The 14588-nt window shown below is 40.0% G+C and overlaps 2 protein-coding genes across 11 annotated transcripts in view; one reads left to right on the top strand and one right to left on the bottom strand.

Moving 5' to 3' along the window:
• The window catches only part of OPRM1 (opioid receptor mu 1), a 164114-nt gene that overhangs the window by 99173 nt on the left and 50353 nt on the right, over nt 1-14588 (top strand). The gene's annotated exons all lie outside the window — the stretch shown is intronic.
• IPCEF1 (interaction protein for cytohesin exchange factors 1) overlaps nt 1-14588 on the bottom strand; it is a 149938-nt gene that overhangs the window by 5840 nt on the left and 129510 nt on the right. For all 10 annotated transcript variants that reach the window (XM_033094804.1, XM_033094743.1, XM_033094766.1 and 7 more), the window contains one exon: nt 7056-7249. In XM_033094804.1, coding sequence (XP_032950695.1) covers nt 7056-7249 — 194 coding nt within the window. The remainder of the gene's footprint in view (nt 1-7055; nt 7250-14588) is intronic.

Raw genomic sequence — 14588 nt, forward strand, 5'->3', positions numbered from 1 at the left:
AAATTCATGACCATTGCCATTAAGTGGACTTGCACTACTATCCAGTAACCATATTTTCTCATCCCTTCCCTCTCTCCCTTTCCCAAAGGACTATTTCAAAACTTCTTGTCTCTACTCAAACCTTGTCCCATCCTCCATTGTAACTGATGTTTGTTTGTTTGTTTGTTTCTCTGCTTTTTTTTTTTGAGGAAATTGCAACAATCAGAAGAATATTTCTCCCAGGTTCCTACTGCCCCTACCCACAACTGCACAGATATTTTGCTGCCTTCCTTGCTGTTCATTTGGATGAAATATCTTGTGTTTCTAGCAAAGGCCAGTCTCTCCATTTGTGTGCCATCATCCCCTCTCTCATACTCAAGAAATTCACTTCAGCATTTCTCCCCTCTTTCCAGCGACTCATCAGTTTCCCATCTCCATTTGATCATCCCCACTGCCATACATGTGTGCTGTTATGTTTCCCATCTTAAAAGCCCTCTCTTGACCCCATATGCCTGTTCCAGCTAATGTTCCGCTTTTCTCCACACCTCCAATGTCCCTGTGTCCATTCTGTCACAGAACCACTCCCAGCAGTCTTTTGCCCCCACCGTGCTTCTAAAACTGCTCTTCTTTAGGCCATCATTGATTCCCATGTTGATAAGTTCAATAATCAATTATTCATCTTCAACTTATTTATCAATAGCATCTAAAATTGTGATGGCTCCTTGAACACTCTTATCATACCACTTCCATGACACAATTTCCTGATTTTTTTTCATCCCATCATGGCCATTCATTCGCAGACTCCTTTGCTGATTCTTCCATCTGGCACAATCTCGTAACGTTGCAGTGTCCCAGAGCTCCAGTCTTTGGCCTCTTCTCTGTTCTCCCTACACTCATACTCTTGGTAATCTCATGTAGTCTCTCCCATTCTCCCTGTAGACTGAGGGTCACAAATTTACTTGTTGATCTAAACTTCCTCTTCAGCAGTTCCACCTGGATACCTAATAGGCATCTCAAATGTAACATGTCCAAAACTAAGTTTCCATTATTCTCTACATGTCTTGCCCTACCAACTCCCAATACACACTGAAACCTGCTCCTTAGTCTTCCTCAAACCACCTGATGGCAACTCCATCTTTCCAGATACTCACGTCAAACACTGGAGTTATCCTTGATTCCTTCTCTCATTCCCAATCCACCAGAAAATCCTGATATTTCTACCTTCAAAATACGTCAAACTATACCATACGTCTGTACAGAACTTTCCAAAGGCTTCCTAGCTCACTCCAAGTAGAAACCAAGGTGTTAGTAATGACAATAAGGCATTACATGATATGATCCCCCTTTGTCCCTCTGACCCACTGCCGTTCGCCCCATTCCCCCATCCCCTACTGCACTCCAGCCACACTGACCTCCTTGCTCTTCCTTAAACCTGCTAGGCACACTCCCACCCCAAAGCATTTGCATTTTTGTTCCCTTGTCTGGAACATTCTACCTCAGATAACCTCTTGGCTCACTCCTTTTTCAGATCTTACTCAAATTACGTCTTCCAATTAAAAATCAATCCCTCATTAAAATCAATCCCTCAAGATTCTTTATCGCCCTTCTATTGTCTATCAAATCTATCACCACTTAGCATACAGTAAAATTACTTATTTATTTTGTTTATTTTTCCTCTACCTAAATGTAAGCTTTATGAGGGTAAGCAATTTTGCCTGATATGCCCGCTGCCATATCCCCAAGTCCTGAAAGAACTCCTGACACATGGTAGACATTCGCTTGTTGAAAAAAAATATATGAAATAAGAAATGAATGAATGAACTAATTATACATTTGCTTTTTAATTTCTTTTGCATCACGAACACTACTTAGAGCCTGAGGAAATCCTCTCCATAAACAAACAAAAATGTTATATACATATACATATATATAATTACATATAATATACCTATATAATTACACATGGTATATATATATATATATACACACACACACACACATATATATATATAGATCTATATCTACTTATCTATCCATACACAGACATTTGCATATAGTTTCAGGGATTCTAGAATTAGCAGCATTTATTTTACCCAAATGAGGTATCTGGCCATATATGATCACGAATATTAGTGACACACAATTGTATTTTCTGTACTCTATAATCAGCTTTAACTTATGTTTTTTTTTTTTACATTTTCTTTTTCTATACCTGTTTCTAAATTAGTCAGAATAATATGGATTTCAAGGGAAAAGTGATGAGATTTATAATTTTGAATCAAGAGAGCAAAGATGTGATGATAGATCACGATCAAATGACATATTTGGGTTTCAGGAAGGAGAGAAAAATTGCTCAAGAGGAAAGTTACCCAATAAGGATAACAAGCAGGCTGAGCAAGACCCAGAAGCAGAGAAAAGGAGGTTAAGCAAGCGGGTTATGAGGAAGGATTGCTGGTAGAAAGTTGAGCAGGGCCAAGAGAGTTTTCTTTCTTCTGAGTTCTCAACATCTGTACTTCCAAAAAAACAGTATTTTCAAAAAGGAAATAAATAAATAAGAATAATGAGCTTTCATGGTCTATCAGCATAGTGCTATTCAATGAAATTATTTAAGGATTTTTTCTTTGCTCTTAAGAAATTTTGACATCTGTTCAGAGAGAGATCCTAATTTTTCTTAAAAAAACTAAGATCTTTGCAGATTAACAAAATGTGGAAAATTGATTTTTTAAAGGCATAAATGAAGTAGCCACCCCTATAAACCTGATAAAAGGTTTTAGGGAAGGGTCGCTTCAACTTTGGGCTAGCACTTCACGCATGGCTTTTAGCTCTAAATGACACAAATTTCCTACCATTTGGCTCACATCTGTGTGACTTCTTTTATGGATAAAAAAACAAACAAACAAACCAAAAAAAAAAACTGTAGACAAGAATAGAGAGGAAGGAGATTTATGAGACCACAAAACCCCTGCGCCCCCTCCTGGGGTCAGTGGCATTACGCACAGCCAGCTCGCCCAGGTGGCACAGGACGCTCGCTCCCCATCGCTTTGCATCACTTTTACCACATCCTCCTGACTTTCTGGCAGGCAGGCAGGGCCTGGTGGGGCTTCCAAAAAATACCGTGAAAGAGAGAATGCTGTAATTTCATTTTTCACTCCACATATGCAGTACATGGCTTGAGTCAAGACTTTAGCTCTGGAAATGTGTTCCACCAGAGCAGTTACAGGAAAGAAGGGTTTGTTCCTCTTGTCATAGGCCAGGGAAACCCTGAAAGTTTCAGGCTGACCCTTTAACCATTCATTTTAAAATAAAGGCAGACTCAGCCAAAGTCAGTGGATGTTGAGCTATCCAAAATTCTTTAAGGTCTACATTTAGAATATGACATGCTAGTTTACCCAACTTCCTCGAAGAATTTCCATAAAGAGTATTTGTTCCAATACAATCCCAGTACAGGGGTATTTCTTTACGGAATGTGTCTATCACTAACATAAACATTATTGTTAAAACAGTTTCCTCGTTTCTGTGTGGAACTGTTGTCTTTGCTTGCCCACACTCCAGCTTTCAAGAATTTTTTAAGTAAACATTGGAAAGTGCAACATACATAGAGAAAAGTGCTCATATAATAAGGTTTGTTCTTGATATATTGTTACAAAAGGGACACATCTCTGAAACAACCACCAAGATCAAAAAAGGATCCTTACCCAGCACCTCCGAAGCTGTCCTTATGGGCCCTCCCAGTTATATCTTCCCTTCCTCCTCAAAGACAATCACCATCCTGACTGTCTTGAATTTTAAAGACCATTAAATTAACAACAGTTAAAAGAAAATAATTCTTATAGTTTTTTGGCATGAATAAATAGACATGTACCAAATTATCTTCCTCCAATAAATAGGTTGATGTGCTGCAAGGCCAATTTCCACATCATCATGTCTTCCTCCGTCCTGATGAGGTTCCTGGGACCACATGACATGGATGATGTGTCATCAACCCCATCATTACACTTTGTAAGGCCTAAGGGATCTGTGGATAGGGCCTCTTTCCGGGAAAATATAGACAGAGTTCTTCAGCTAGGTGAGATAGTCCCTGACATGGCCCCACAATGTTCCTTGCTCCTTGGTATTCATGCCCTTTTGTAATTCCCATCTGTGAACACAAGCTGACTTAGTGTCTTCCTTCTAATGAATAGAATACAGTGTGATGTCACAACTGAAATTGGAGTATGATCCATCTTGCTCACTCTCTGTCTTACTTGCTCCCAAGAAATGATAGCCAGCTACCATTTTGAGAGCTGCCCTAGGAAGGGGCTCACAGGGCAAGGAACTATGTGGCTTCCCACCAACAAACAGTGAACAACTGAGACCCTCAGTCCAGCAACCTGAAAGAAACTGAATCTTGACGACAACTGTATGAGAGAACCTGGAAGCACATCTTCCTGCAGTAGAGGAATGCATGCAGCCATCTGGATTGCAGCCCAGTGAGAGACTGGGAGGCAGAAGCACCTAACCAAGCCATAGACACTGTGAAATGATAAGTGGTTATTGTTTATAGTTGCTAAATTGAGGGTATTCTGTTACCTAGCAACAGAGAACTAATACTATACGGGGAGAAAAGAAAAAGCTGAATTCATCAATTCCATGGCCAGAGTACATGGAGAGCAAGAGGTCACAGAGAACCACATAGCCCAGTAAAATCTTTGAATTCTTTGTACAAACTTGAATTCTTTGTGCAAACCTCACAGAGAACCACATAGGCCAGTAACACCTTGGTATTCTTTGTACAAACCTGGCTTCCCAGTGGCCAGGCCAGGGCATGGTCCTGTGATGGTCTAGAATCCTGACATTGCTACGGAAAGCCGAAAACACAATCTTTCTCCTTCTAGAAATGGCCTGCACTGTCTGTCCTCTACTTAGCCTCTATTTCCTGTTTCTCCTGTGGACAAAAAAGGGACCACATACTAAACCTGACAATCTCAGAAAAAGCCTGCATGGCAAGCCCTACAAACTCAGAGACCGAAATTTACCACATAAGATGGCCTGAACAGAAACACTGCTAACTAAAAGCAGGTCCTGGCTGGGAGGCACGCCCTTGGCCTGTAGCTTCCTTGACAGAAGTCAATCTTTACCTTAATTGAGCCTGTCTATTGTCTTTTTACCTAAGATAACATGCCCTTGGAATGTCAAAGTAATTCTTCCCCCCGGCCCTGCAGGGCACAACCTGCCACACCAGAGTAGGAGACCACAGAATCCCTCATTGTTATTCTTGTCCCCTGGTTACCATCTCTGCTGTGCTACAAAATGCTAACTATTATTAACTATCCTGTACCCACTCATGTAAAAGAAGTATCTGTCTCTCCAATTTACTTTTAATCCAATCCCAGAGATTTCCCCGCTTTGCTTTCTCCCACCCCCTTAATCTACCACCAATGGATTTCATGTAACCCTCCTCCTTTGATTCTAATGTATAAAACAAATTGCAACACTGTCATTTCCAGAGCATTTTCTCAATTTGTTGAGACTTTGCTTCACAGCAACTGTCATGAGTTTGGCTCAAATAGACTCATTAAACTTCTCTACAGGTTTGGACGTTTCCTAAGTCGACACTCCTAACATGGACTACATACAACATATCATCCACTGATATATACAAGTATTTACCCAGGCCAGTTCTTCATCTCTTACTCATGGGAGAGTTGTCAGCCCCTCCATGACACTGTCCTTAAGGGCCTCAGATAGGCAGCCACTCTGCTCCACACCCCAAGTTTTCATCAACTAAAGCACTTATCCCATTACATTCTGTTTTCCTCTCTGTTTTTATTGCCCAGTGGAGTCCACTCTATCAATGGTCCCAGTGCCCTAGAATAGTGTCTGGTACACAGTAAGAATCAGGAAATATTTGTTCAATGAAAAATGTATTCATTAATATCAATTATCACAAATAAGACAGTAAAATCCCAAGATACTATGGCATAGTACATCAAACAACCAAATACATTTATCAACTCTATACATACTATGGAATAAAACATATCTGCCTTTGAAATGAGTGCTAGTGATGTTTTTCCATCACTAAATGTCAGAGAACTTCTCTGCATTTGGATTTTTTTGTATAAAGTACCCCTTTGCCTTTTATTTTTCAGCCTCATTTTTGCAGCCTTGTAGGGTGCCTAGGTGTTCTATTGACTAACAGATGGATGACTAAGACTCACTCAACTGTCTCTTTGTGGGCTTATCCTTTGATTGCTGATATTTATTCCTGGAAAGAGACTGAAATGCTTGATGCAAAAGGACATGTACAAACCAGAATTAAAGTGCAGGATCTATCAAGGCTTTTCAGAATCTATAAATCTTCTGCTAACTCAAGACTATTGTGCAAAGTATTCGGACCTCCTCCTATTCTATAATCTAAATATGAAAGCAGGATGCTTTTGTTAGGAAGAACCATTTTAGTTACAGGAGGCCCTGAGAGTAGCTTCAGTACGTCCCGTACACTGTCCTTCATCCCCATTGTGCAAACGTCTGCTGGTTATACACCATGAAGTGTGTATTTCCCACTGCCCAGCTTTCACGGTGTATCTTGGCTGCAGGGCCTATAGCTGAGACTCACTAAATCTCTGCTGTATTTGAAATCTAGAAAATGTCTTCTAGATGTAGTACGGAACAACGGAAACCTTTGATAACTCAGGTGAAATCTCAAGATATCATTAATATTACTGTTTATTCTCACGAATTGACTACATTGAGCTCTCAACATTTATTGTGCCAGGTAAAAGGGTGCAAAAAACGAATTACACATGGTCCTTGCCTTCTAGAAGCCTAACAATCAACATTTTGTACCAGCGTGAATGTGAAAATCAAGGCCTATTGTAGAAAAGTGCATGGGTGTTACTGTGTGAATGTTCTAGTGCTTTAAGAATGTCAAGGGTCATTTCACCCCATAGAGGCTGGATTTGCTTTTACTGCCCTACCCTCGAGCCACCGTGTGTCGAACCTCTAACACACGGTGGTTAGCATCGATCTCTGGGCAGACCAGCCATTCCTCGCCCCACTTCCACAGAGTTCATTCACAGTTTGAATCTTTTTACCTTTAACGTGCTATTCAAGGTTCGGATTTTGTGGAGTTTCTCATTTATGGATGGATTTTTACACCGCTTCACAAAGGACTTTCTCAACTCCTTTTTGGTGGAAGGTCGTCGGTCCCCAAGAGGAGATAGACTAGCTTGCTCTAATGATTTGTAGAGCTTCTCCATTTCATCATCTTCAGACGCTTTTGTTTCTTCTATTAAAATAAAAAAAGCAATAACAATAAACCCAGTTAAAAATAAAGATGAGAACATTAGACACTGTGGTCCCAAAACAAGGCCCTGCTGACACTTTGATCTCAGACTTCTAGCTTCCAGAACTGTGAGACAATAAATTTTTATTGTCTAAAACACTCAGTTTATGGTACTTTGTGATGACAGAGCCATGTTCCTTTTGAAGTCACTAGGGAAGGATCTGTCCCAGGCCTCTCTTCTGGCTTCTCTGATAGTTCCTTGACTTAGGGCAGCATAACTCCAATATTCACGTGATGTTTTTCCTGAGTGCATGTCTCTGTCCGAATGTCCCCCTTTTATAAGGACACCAAGTCATATTAGATTAGGGCTCGTGCTACTGACCTTATCTTCAATAATTATATCTGCAATGACCCTATTTCCAAGTAAAGTCATATTCTGAAGTACTCAGAGTTAGGACTTCAACAAATGAATTTTAAAGGGACACAACTGAACCCATAACAGTCCCCTATCTAGGCTGCCGAAATTCATGTCCTTCTCACATGCAGAATACATTCATACCCCAACATCTCCAAAAGTCTTAACCGATTCCCACATCAGCTTAACTCAAAAATCTAATCCAAATATCATCTAAATATGGTATTGGTGAGACTCAGAATGATTCGCCTTGTGGCAAAATTCTTCTCCATCTGTAAACTTGTGAAATCAAACAAGTTATCTGCTTCTATAATACAGTGATGGACAGGCAAATCCTAGCAAACTAATATGAGGTATGATCAAACAATATGTTGTTTAAATTAAAAAAAAATTATTATAGTAAAAGACATATTGCCATTAATCCCCCTCAAAACTCAAAATACTCCTCCTCACTTCAAAACACTTATCCCATCCGTTCTTGCCACTTTCTGAAGCAATTTTGGAAGTCCTTTTCCCTGAGTGTCTTTAGTTGCGCTGTCATGGCTGCCGCCATGTCCTGAATCATTTTGACTTTGGAGAAGAACCAGAAGTTGCACGGTGTCAGATCCAGTGAATAAAGTAGATGAGGACACATCGTAATATTTTCATTTGACAGAAATTGCCATACCAGCAGCGATGTGTGATATGGAGTGTTGTCATGATGGAGGATGATTTACACCACACTTTCAAACACACCTTCTTTTCAACCATAGCTCACACCCAACTGACAGCAACTGAACAAGGTGAAACTTGTCACACACTGTTACTAAGGTTCAGTGTACCACTTCCCATATTAAAGATCCCTGCCTTTCCGTTAAATGGCACTCGGAAGCAGCATTCATCGTATTTTGTGATCATACATTCATCGCATTTTGTGATCACCATTCACACATTGCTTCTGGTATGGCAATTTCTGTCACATAAAAACATTACGGTGTGTCCTCATCCACCTTATTCACTGGATCTGGCACCATGTGACTTCTGGCTCTTCCCCAGATTCAAAATGACTATGAAAGGTAAATGTTTTGAATCGATTCAAGACATCCCAGCAGCCACAACAGCACAACTAAAGACTTACAAAAAAAGGACTTCCAGAACTGCTTCAGAAAGTGGCAAGAACTATGGGATAAGTGTGTTTGAAGTGAGGGGGAGAATTTTGAGGGGGATCAATCGCAATGTCTTTTACTGTAATAATTTTTTTTTTATTTAAACATTCACCATATGTTTTGATCACACCTCATACACACCCTAAAGCTTGAGAACCACTATTCCCCAATGACTTTTTAATGTCCTTCCTTGAATTGCCCTTTGGGAGAAGGAACCTGCCTGTGGTCTGTGTTTGAGCAGATAGCGATCATTCCTCAGGCTGCCTCCACTCCCCTTCATGACCGGGCCTTGCCACTCTCTGCCTAAATGCTTCTACTGATGCAACTCTACCCAAGATCCAGGAGACCACATGTGCTAGGCTAAGCCAATGGCAGTTCCACCATGTTGCCCACAGTCATTGATTTAGGAATGAGCATGGGTTTCAGGTCAGTCTAACTTGGGCCAAGAACCTCACTTCAAAGATTTTGGTTTGGGGTATCACAGAATCAATCTCTTTTTTCCTAAACAGAGTGGTATGATGATGTGAACTGGAAGATTCTAGGAATCATCCCAAGAATGATGAGACTGAAGCCAATCCATAGGACACAGCTGAGACACGCATCTATGTGATACCATTGGAGTCCTCTAGCTTATGGGATCCATCTTTGGTAGGATGCTCTGGGGGTGGTTTCAGTCACATGCAACTGAAAGGGCCTCAAATAACACAGAAGGTTACCCACAGAGAAATCTTCATCTCTTGATGTTGCTTTAATTTCTTACTAAAAACTTCAGTCCTTTATTCCTTTATTCCCTGAAGATAATCTTGGAATACACAATGAGATTTCTTTTTCCATCACATACTCCTTAGTGTCTATGCATTTCACTTCCTATCCTGAGAACAAGCCTGATAGAGGACCATATTAAAAGTATGGCATTAGGAGGAGCTAAAAAATGGAGGAGCTCTCCAAAGGGAAGAGAAAAGCAAACACTAGTAGTATAGGTGCATCAAAATCAAGCAAATTTCACTTACTTTACAGTTCACTCCTGTGAGATAAGGAATCTTTAAGCAATAATTACTTTTCCTCCATTTTGTGCCAGAAAGTCACCACAGGAGAGCAAAGATATTGGACTAACTGCAATTGACTTAAAGTTTTGCTCAGTAAACTTCTTTGTGCTCTACCAAAACACTCTCAAAAAAGAGGGAAAATACTCAAAACTACATTTGAACACAATTAGACTTTTTGGCTCAGGCTGTGTGCCAAATTACAGAACACCACATATTGTATAAGTCCATTTATATGAAATGTCCAGAACAGGCAATCCATAGAAACAAAAAGTAGATTAATGATTGCCTGAGTAGAAGAATGGGAAATGACAGTGAAAGTGAATGGGTTTCTTTTTGCGGTGTTTAAAATGTCCTCAAATTAGATTGTGGTGATAATTGCACAACTCTGTGAATATATTAAAAACCACTGAACTGTAAATTTTTATGTTTGAGTTTTATGTATGTGAATATATCTCAATAAAGCTAAAAAAGTAGGCTTTAATGAGATTATCATGATAACTGATGATATCTGCACAGCAGAAATATTAAGCATGGTTAAGTTGGAGACATTAGAAAGTCTTAAGAAACTTAAATATGCAACAAGAAGGATGGAAGGTATTATGTAAGTGAAATAACTCAGACAGAGAAAGACAAATACCATATGATCTCACATATATGTGGAATCTAAAGAACAAAATAAATGAGCAAACAAAACAGAAACAGACTCACAGATACAGAGAACAAGCTGATGATTGCCAGATGGGAGAGGGTTTGGGGCAGGGTGAAAAAGGCAAAGCGATTAAGAAGTACAAGTTGGGAAAAAAAACATGTTTTTTGAGACAACCAAGATGGCACAGTAGGTAAACATTGTGTTTACCTTCTCTCACAACCACATCAAAATTACAACTAATCTACAAAACAACCATTATTGAGAATCGCCTAAAATCAAGCTGAACTGAAACCTTTCAAACAAGGATTTTCAGAAGAAGCCACCTCCAGACTGGTCGGAAGGGTACAGACGTGGAATGGTCCCACACCCTCATGTGACCATTAAAGATCGGGAGGACTATTTCAGCTGTGGGGATCCCCGCAACCCCTAAAGGAGTGAGAGAGAGATCCTAGCCCCACATCAGCCCAGGGTTCCAGTGCCCGGGAGAAAAGTCCCCATAATTTTTGGTTGTGAAAACCAGGAGAGATTGTGACTGAGTGAGACAGTGCAGCTGCACTCACAGGTGCTCCTCTTAAAGGGACCACATGTGGACTTACCCACCGAAGGAATCACTCACTCTGAGCTCCAGAGCTGGGGCAGCAGCTGGAAAGGCAGCAGGGACAAATGGTAGGGAATTGAGTTGTCTGGCTTGGGACAAGGGCTAGCGAAGCAGCTTTCTCCTGGATGGGAGCTGGTGGAGGCCATTGTTTCTTTGTTGAGCCCTCCCCCTTCCCAGAGTTTGAACACAGGCAGCCACTATTTCTGAGTCTCCGCCGTTAGTTCTCCCCGCCCTGGTGATTTGAGACCTGGCCCCCCACCCTCCCAATTTTCAGGCACATCCAAGTCACTTCCAGTGGCTTTTTCGTGCAGACCAACTGTCTTGGTTCAAGCTGCAGACTTTCTCAAAGGTTTGCAGAACCCAGACAAGCAGCATCTGGCTTGAGCATTTCCTGTACCTCTGGCTGAGCAGCCCTAAGTGGGCAGAAGTGGCAGCCAGCCTTGGTTCGCAGCTTGGCTTCTCAGGGAACTCCTAAGTACAACACAGGCGGCAAATGCCTGCAGATTTCTTTCTGGCCCCGGCTAGGTGCCCCCAGGTGGGGCACGAGCTGTAGCCAAAGTAGACCTACAGCAGATCCTCTCCAAGTTGGTCCTGGGACTGGCGCCCCCAGTGGTCAATTTCAAAACGAACTAGAGCATCACCCAGCCACCTCCAAGTACGACATATCCAAGGGGCAGATTGGCAAGCATCAGAGTCCTGCTGAGGCAGATCCTGCTCTATAGGGTCAGCCCCGGCACAACAACTCTCCACTGTAGTCAAGGCCAGTCCTCACAACCAGTGATCCCCAGGGTCAGTCCCTCCGATTGATGTGCAATTATCAACCAAGGCTCAACTACAAGAGGAGGGCACACACAACCCATACAAAGGACACACCTGGAACACGTGGCTCAGGTGACCAGAAAGACTGTACCACTGAACCCCACAGTACACCTACTACATAAGGCCATGCTACTAAGAACTGAAGACATAGCAGCCCTACCTAATACATAGAAACAAACACAGGGAGGCAACCAAAATGGGGAGACAAAGAAATGTGTCCCAAATAAAAGAACAGAACAAAGCTCCAGAAAAAGAACTAAGCGAATGGAGATAAGCAATCTATCAGACACAGAGTTCCAAGCACTGGTTATAAGGCCCGGTGGGCACTAGACTAATCAGGGGGATCACTTCGTAAATCATATAAATGTCTAACCACTGTGCTGTACACCTAAAACTAATATAAAATAATATTGAATGTCAAATGTAACTGAAAAAAATTTTAAAGGGGGGGAAGGTGAATGGGAATAAGAGGTTCAAATTTCCAGGTACAAAACAAATAAATCATGGGATATAATGTACAGCATAGAGAATATAGTCAATTAATATTGTGATAGCATGGTACAGTGTCAGATGGTTGGTTGCTGGACTTACTGTAGTGATCACTTCATTAGGTATATAAATGTTGAATAACTGGTATATACCTGAAACTAACATAATGTTATATGTTAGCTATATTTTAATAAAAATCTTTTTAAAAGAAAGAAATTAAATAAAAAGACACTGGAGTCTTAGAGGGGACGTTAAGATTAAGGACTCCGGGAGTTTTTAAACACACAAGGATATGATAATTTTATATGTAATTTTTTATAGCTAGGCAGATAGGATTCTACTTCGAATAAAACCTAAATACACAGCTTTCAATACCATAGTATTTTTAAAGTAAGTAATACATATTTAACAAACTTCAAGTCGCAAATCAAACAAGTATATAACAAAGAAGATAAATAGTATTTTTTTTAATTTCTCTGTGCTCACCAAGCTGCTTAGTTGTGCTACTAAAGATTATGATAGAAGATAAAATTATTTTTGACTAAAACATTAGATTGTAATTATGTCAGAGTAAAATCATTATCTTAAGATTACATATCTAATTTAACAGGTGTTAAATTGGTAAAGATGAAAATAACTTTAGAACCTTGGGATAATGTAGCATAAAGCACACTCTGTAAATGAAAAATAAGCAAGACTGCCCTTTGGGAAATTTCATTATCATTTAATATATTTATATGGCTATATATTATCTTCATGTTAAAAATATCAGAGGTTATCCCCCTCCTACTCACGCATTCATTTCCCTGACTTAAACTTTAGGACATTAACAATAAAAATACAGGGGTGTGTGTGTGTGTGTGTGTGTGTGTGTGCGCGTCACTTTAAAACAGACACATATATAAAGTGGACCAATGGAGATTACTGAAAGTTAATACGGAATTCACCTAAAACATGACCGAATAATGTTAAAAAATTGGATACTCTCTATTTGTATTCATTTTGAAATTGGAGATAACAGTGAGTGTGTCCAGATAAAATTAAAGCTGTTGAGGAAATGGGGTAAGGGAGGAAAAGCAAATCACCAGTATGTTCTCGCCTGTCAGCCATCGTTTTTCCTTCAAGAAAACCTGAAACTGAACGACTATACGTCTGACCTCCAATAAACTAATTCCAGAATAACTCACAAATGAAAGGACAATAACATAATAAATGGTCATGTAAGGAGTCAAGAAAAATAGCCTTATTGGTTCTTTCGTGTCATAATCTGAGAGTTCTACAATGTCTTGCTAAATACATACATACCCGTGATCCAACCACGCCCACACCTAGCCAAAAATTTTATATTATTTTTACTGTTTCGAATGGCTGGTGCTTAGGTCTTCACAGAGCTGTAAAATGAGCATCCAATAATAATGGAAGCAGATGATAAATAGAATCACAGGGGGGAAAGGACCCAAAGGGTATAAGCATACACACAATGAAACACAACTTGCACCTGAGCCTAAAGCAGAGGTGAGGGTCCTTCCCAATTGCTGTACAGAAGACTAGCGCTGGCTCATTAATCCTACAGGGCTATTCCTGTACCTTTAAGGGGATTCTCCATAAAGTAATATTCTAAAAAAAAAAATCTCCCTTTCATATTTTTATGTAAATATTTGTCTAAATTATAATTTCATATTAGAAATCACAAGATTAATTCTCTTGTCTTACCAATCATAAAAAGAGCAAGAAAAAAAAGATTGGCAGAAAATACCACTGGTCTCTCTTCCATTGGATACAGAAGACAAGTTAATTATTTCCACCTCTCTTGTCTTGTGATGCAAAATAAATGAATTTTGTCAGACAGTCCAGTGTTTCCAATGCAATTGTTATACTTCCTCCCAAGAGTATCTTTTAGTCTACTTATATAAAATATCATTTCAAGTCCCTTCTCTTAAGGCACATAAGGCACTTTATAGTCTATTTCATCTGGCTTCACAAGTGCTTTGCCAAAACAGATGAAAACTTTTTTATTTTATGGATGAGAAAAAATAGTGATTCTTGAAGAACAGTAAGTAACCTTTCCCAAATGTAAATTAGTGATGGAATTAAGAATAAAAGTTTAGTTCCACACTATGCAGGTTCATGGGCTTCTAGACCAGTCTTCTCAACCTTTCATAGGCAAAAAAAATCACCCAG

Source organism: Rhinolophus ferrumequinum, chromosome 3, assembly GCF_004115265.2.
Source record: "Rhinolophus ferrumequinum isolate MPI-CBG mRhiFer1 chromosome 3, mRhiFer1_v1.p, whole genome shotgun sequence".
Taxonomy (NCBI): Eukaryota; Metazoa; Chordata; class Mammalia; order Chiroptera; family Rhinolophidae; genus Rhinolophus; species Rhinolophus ferrumequinum.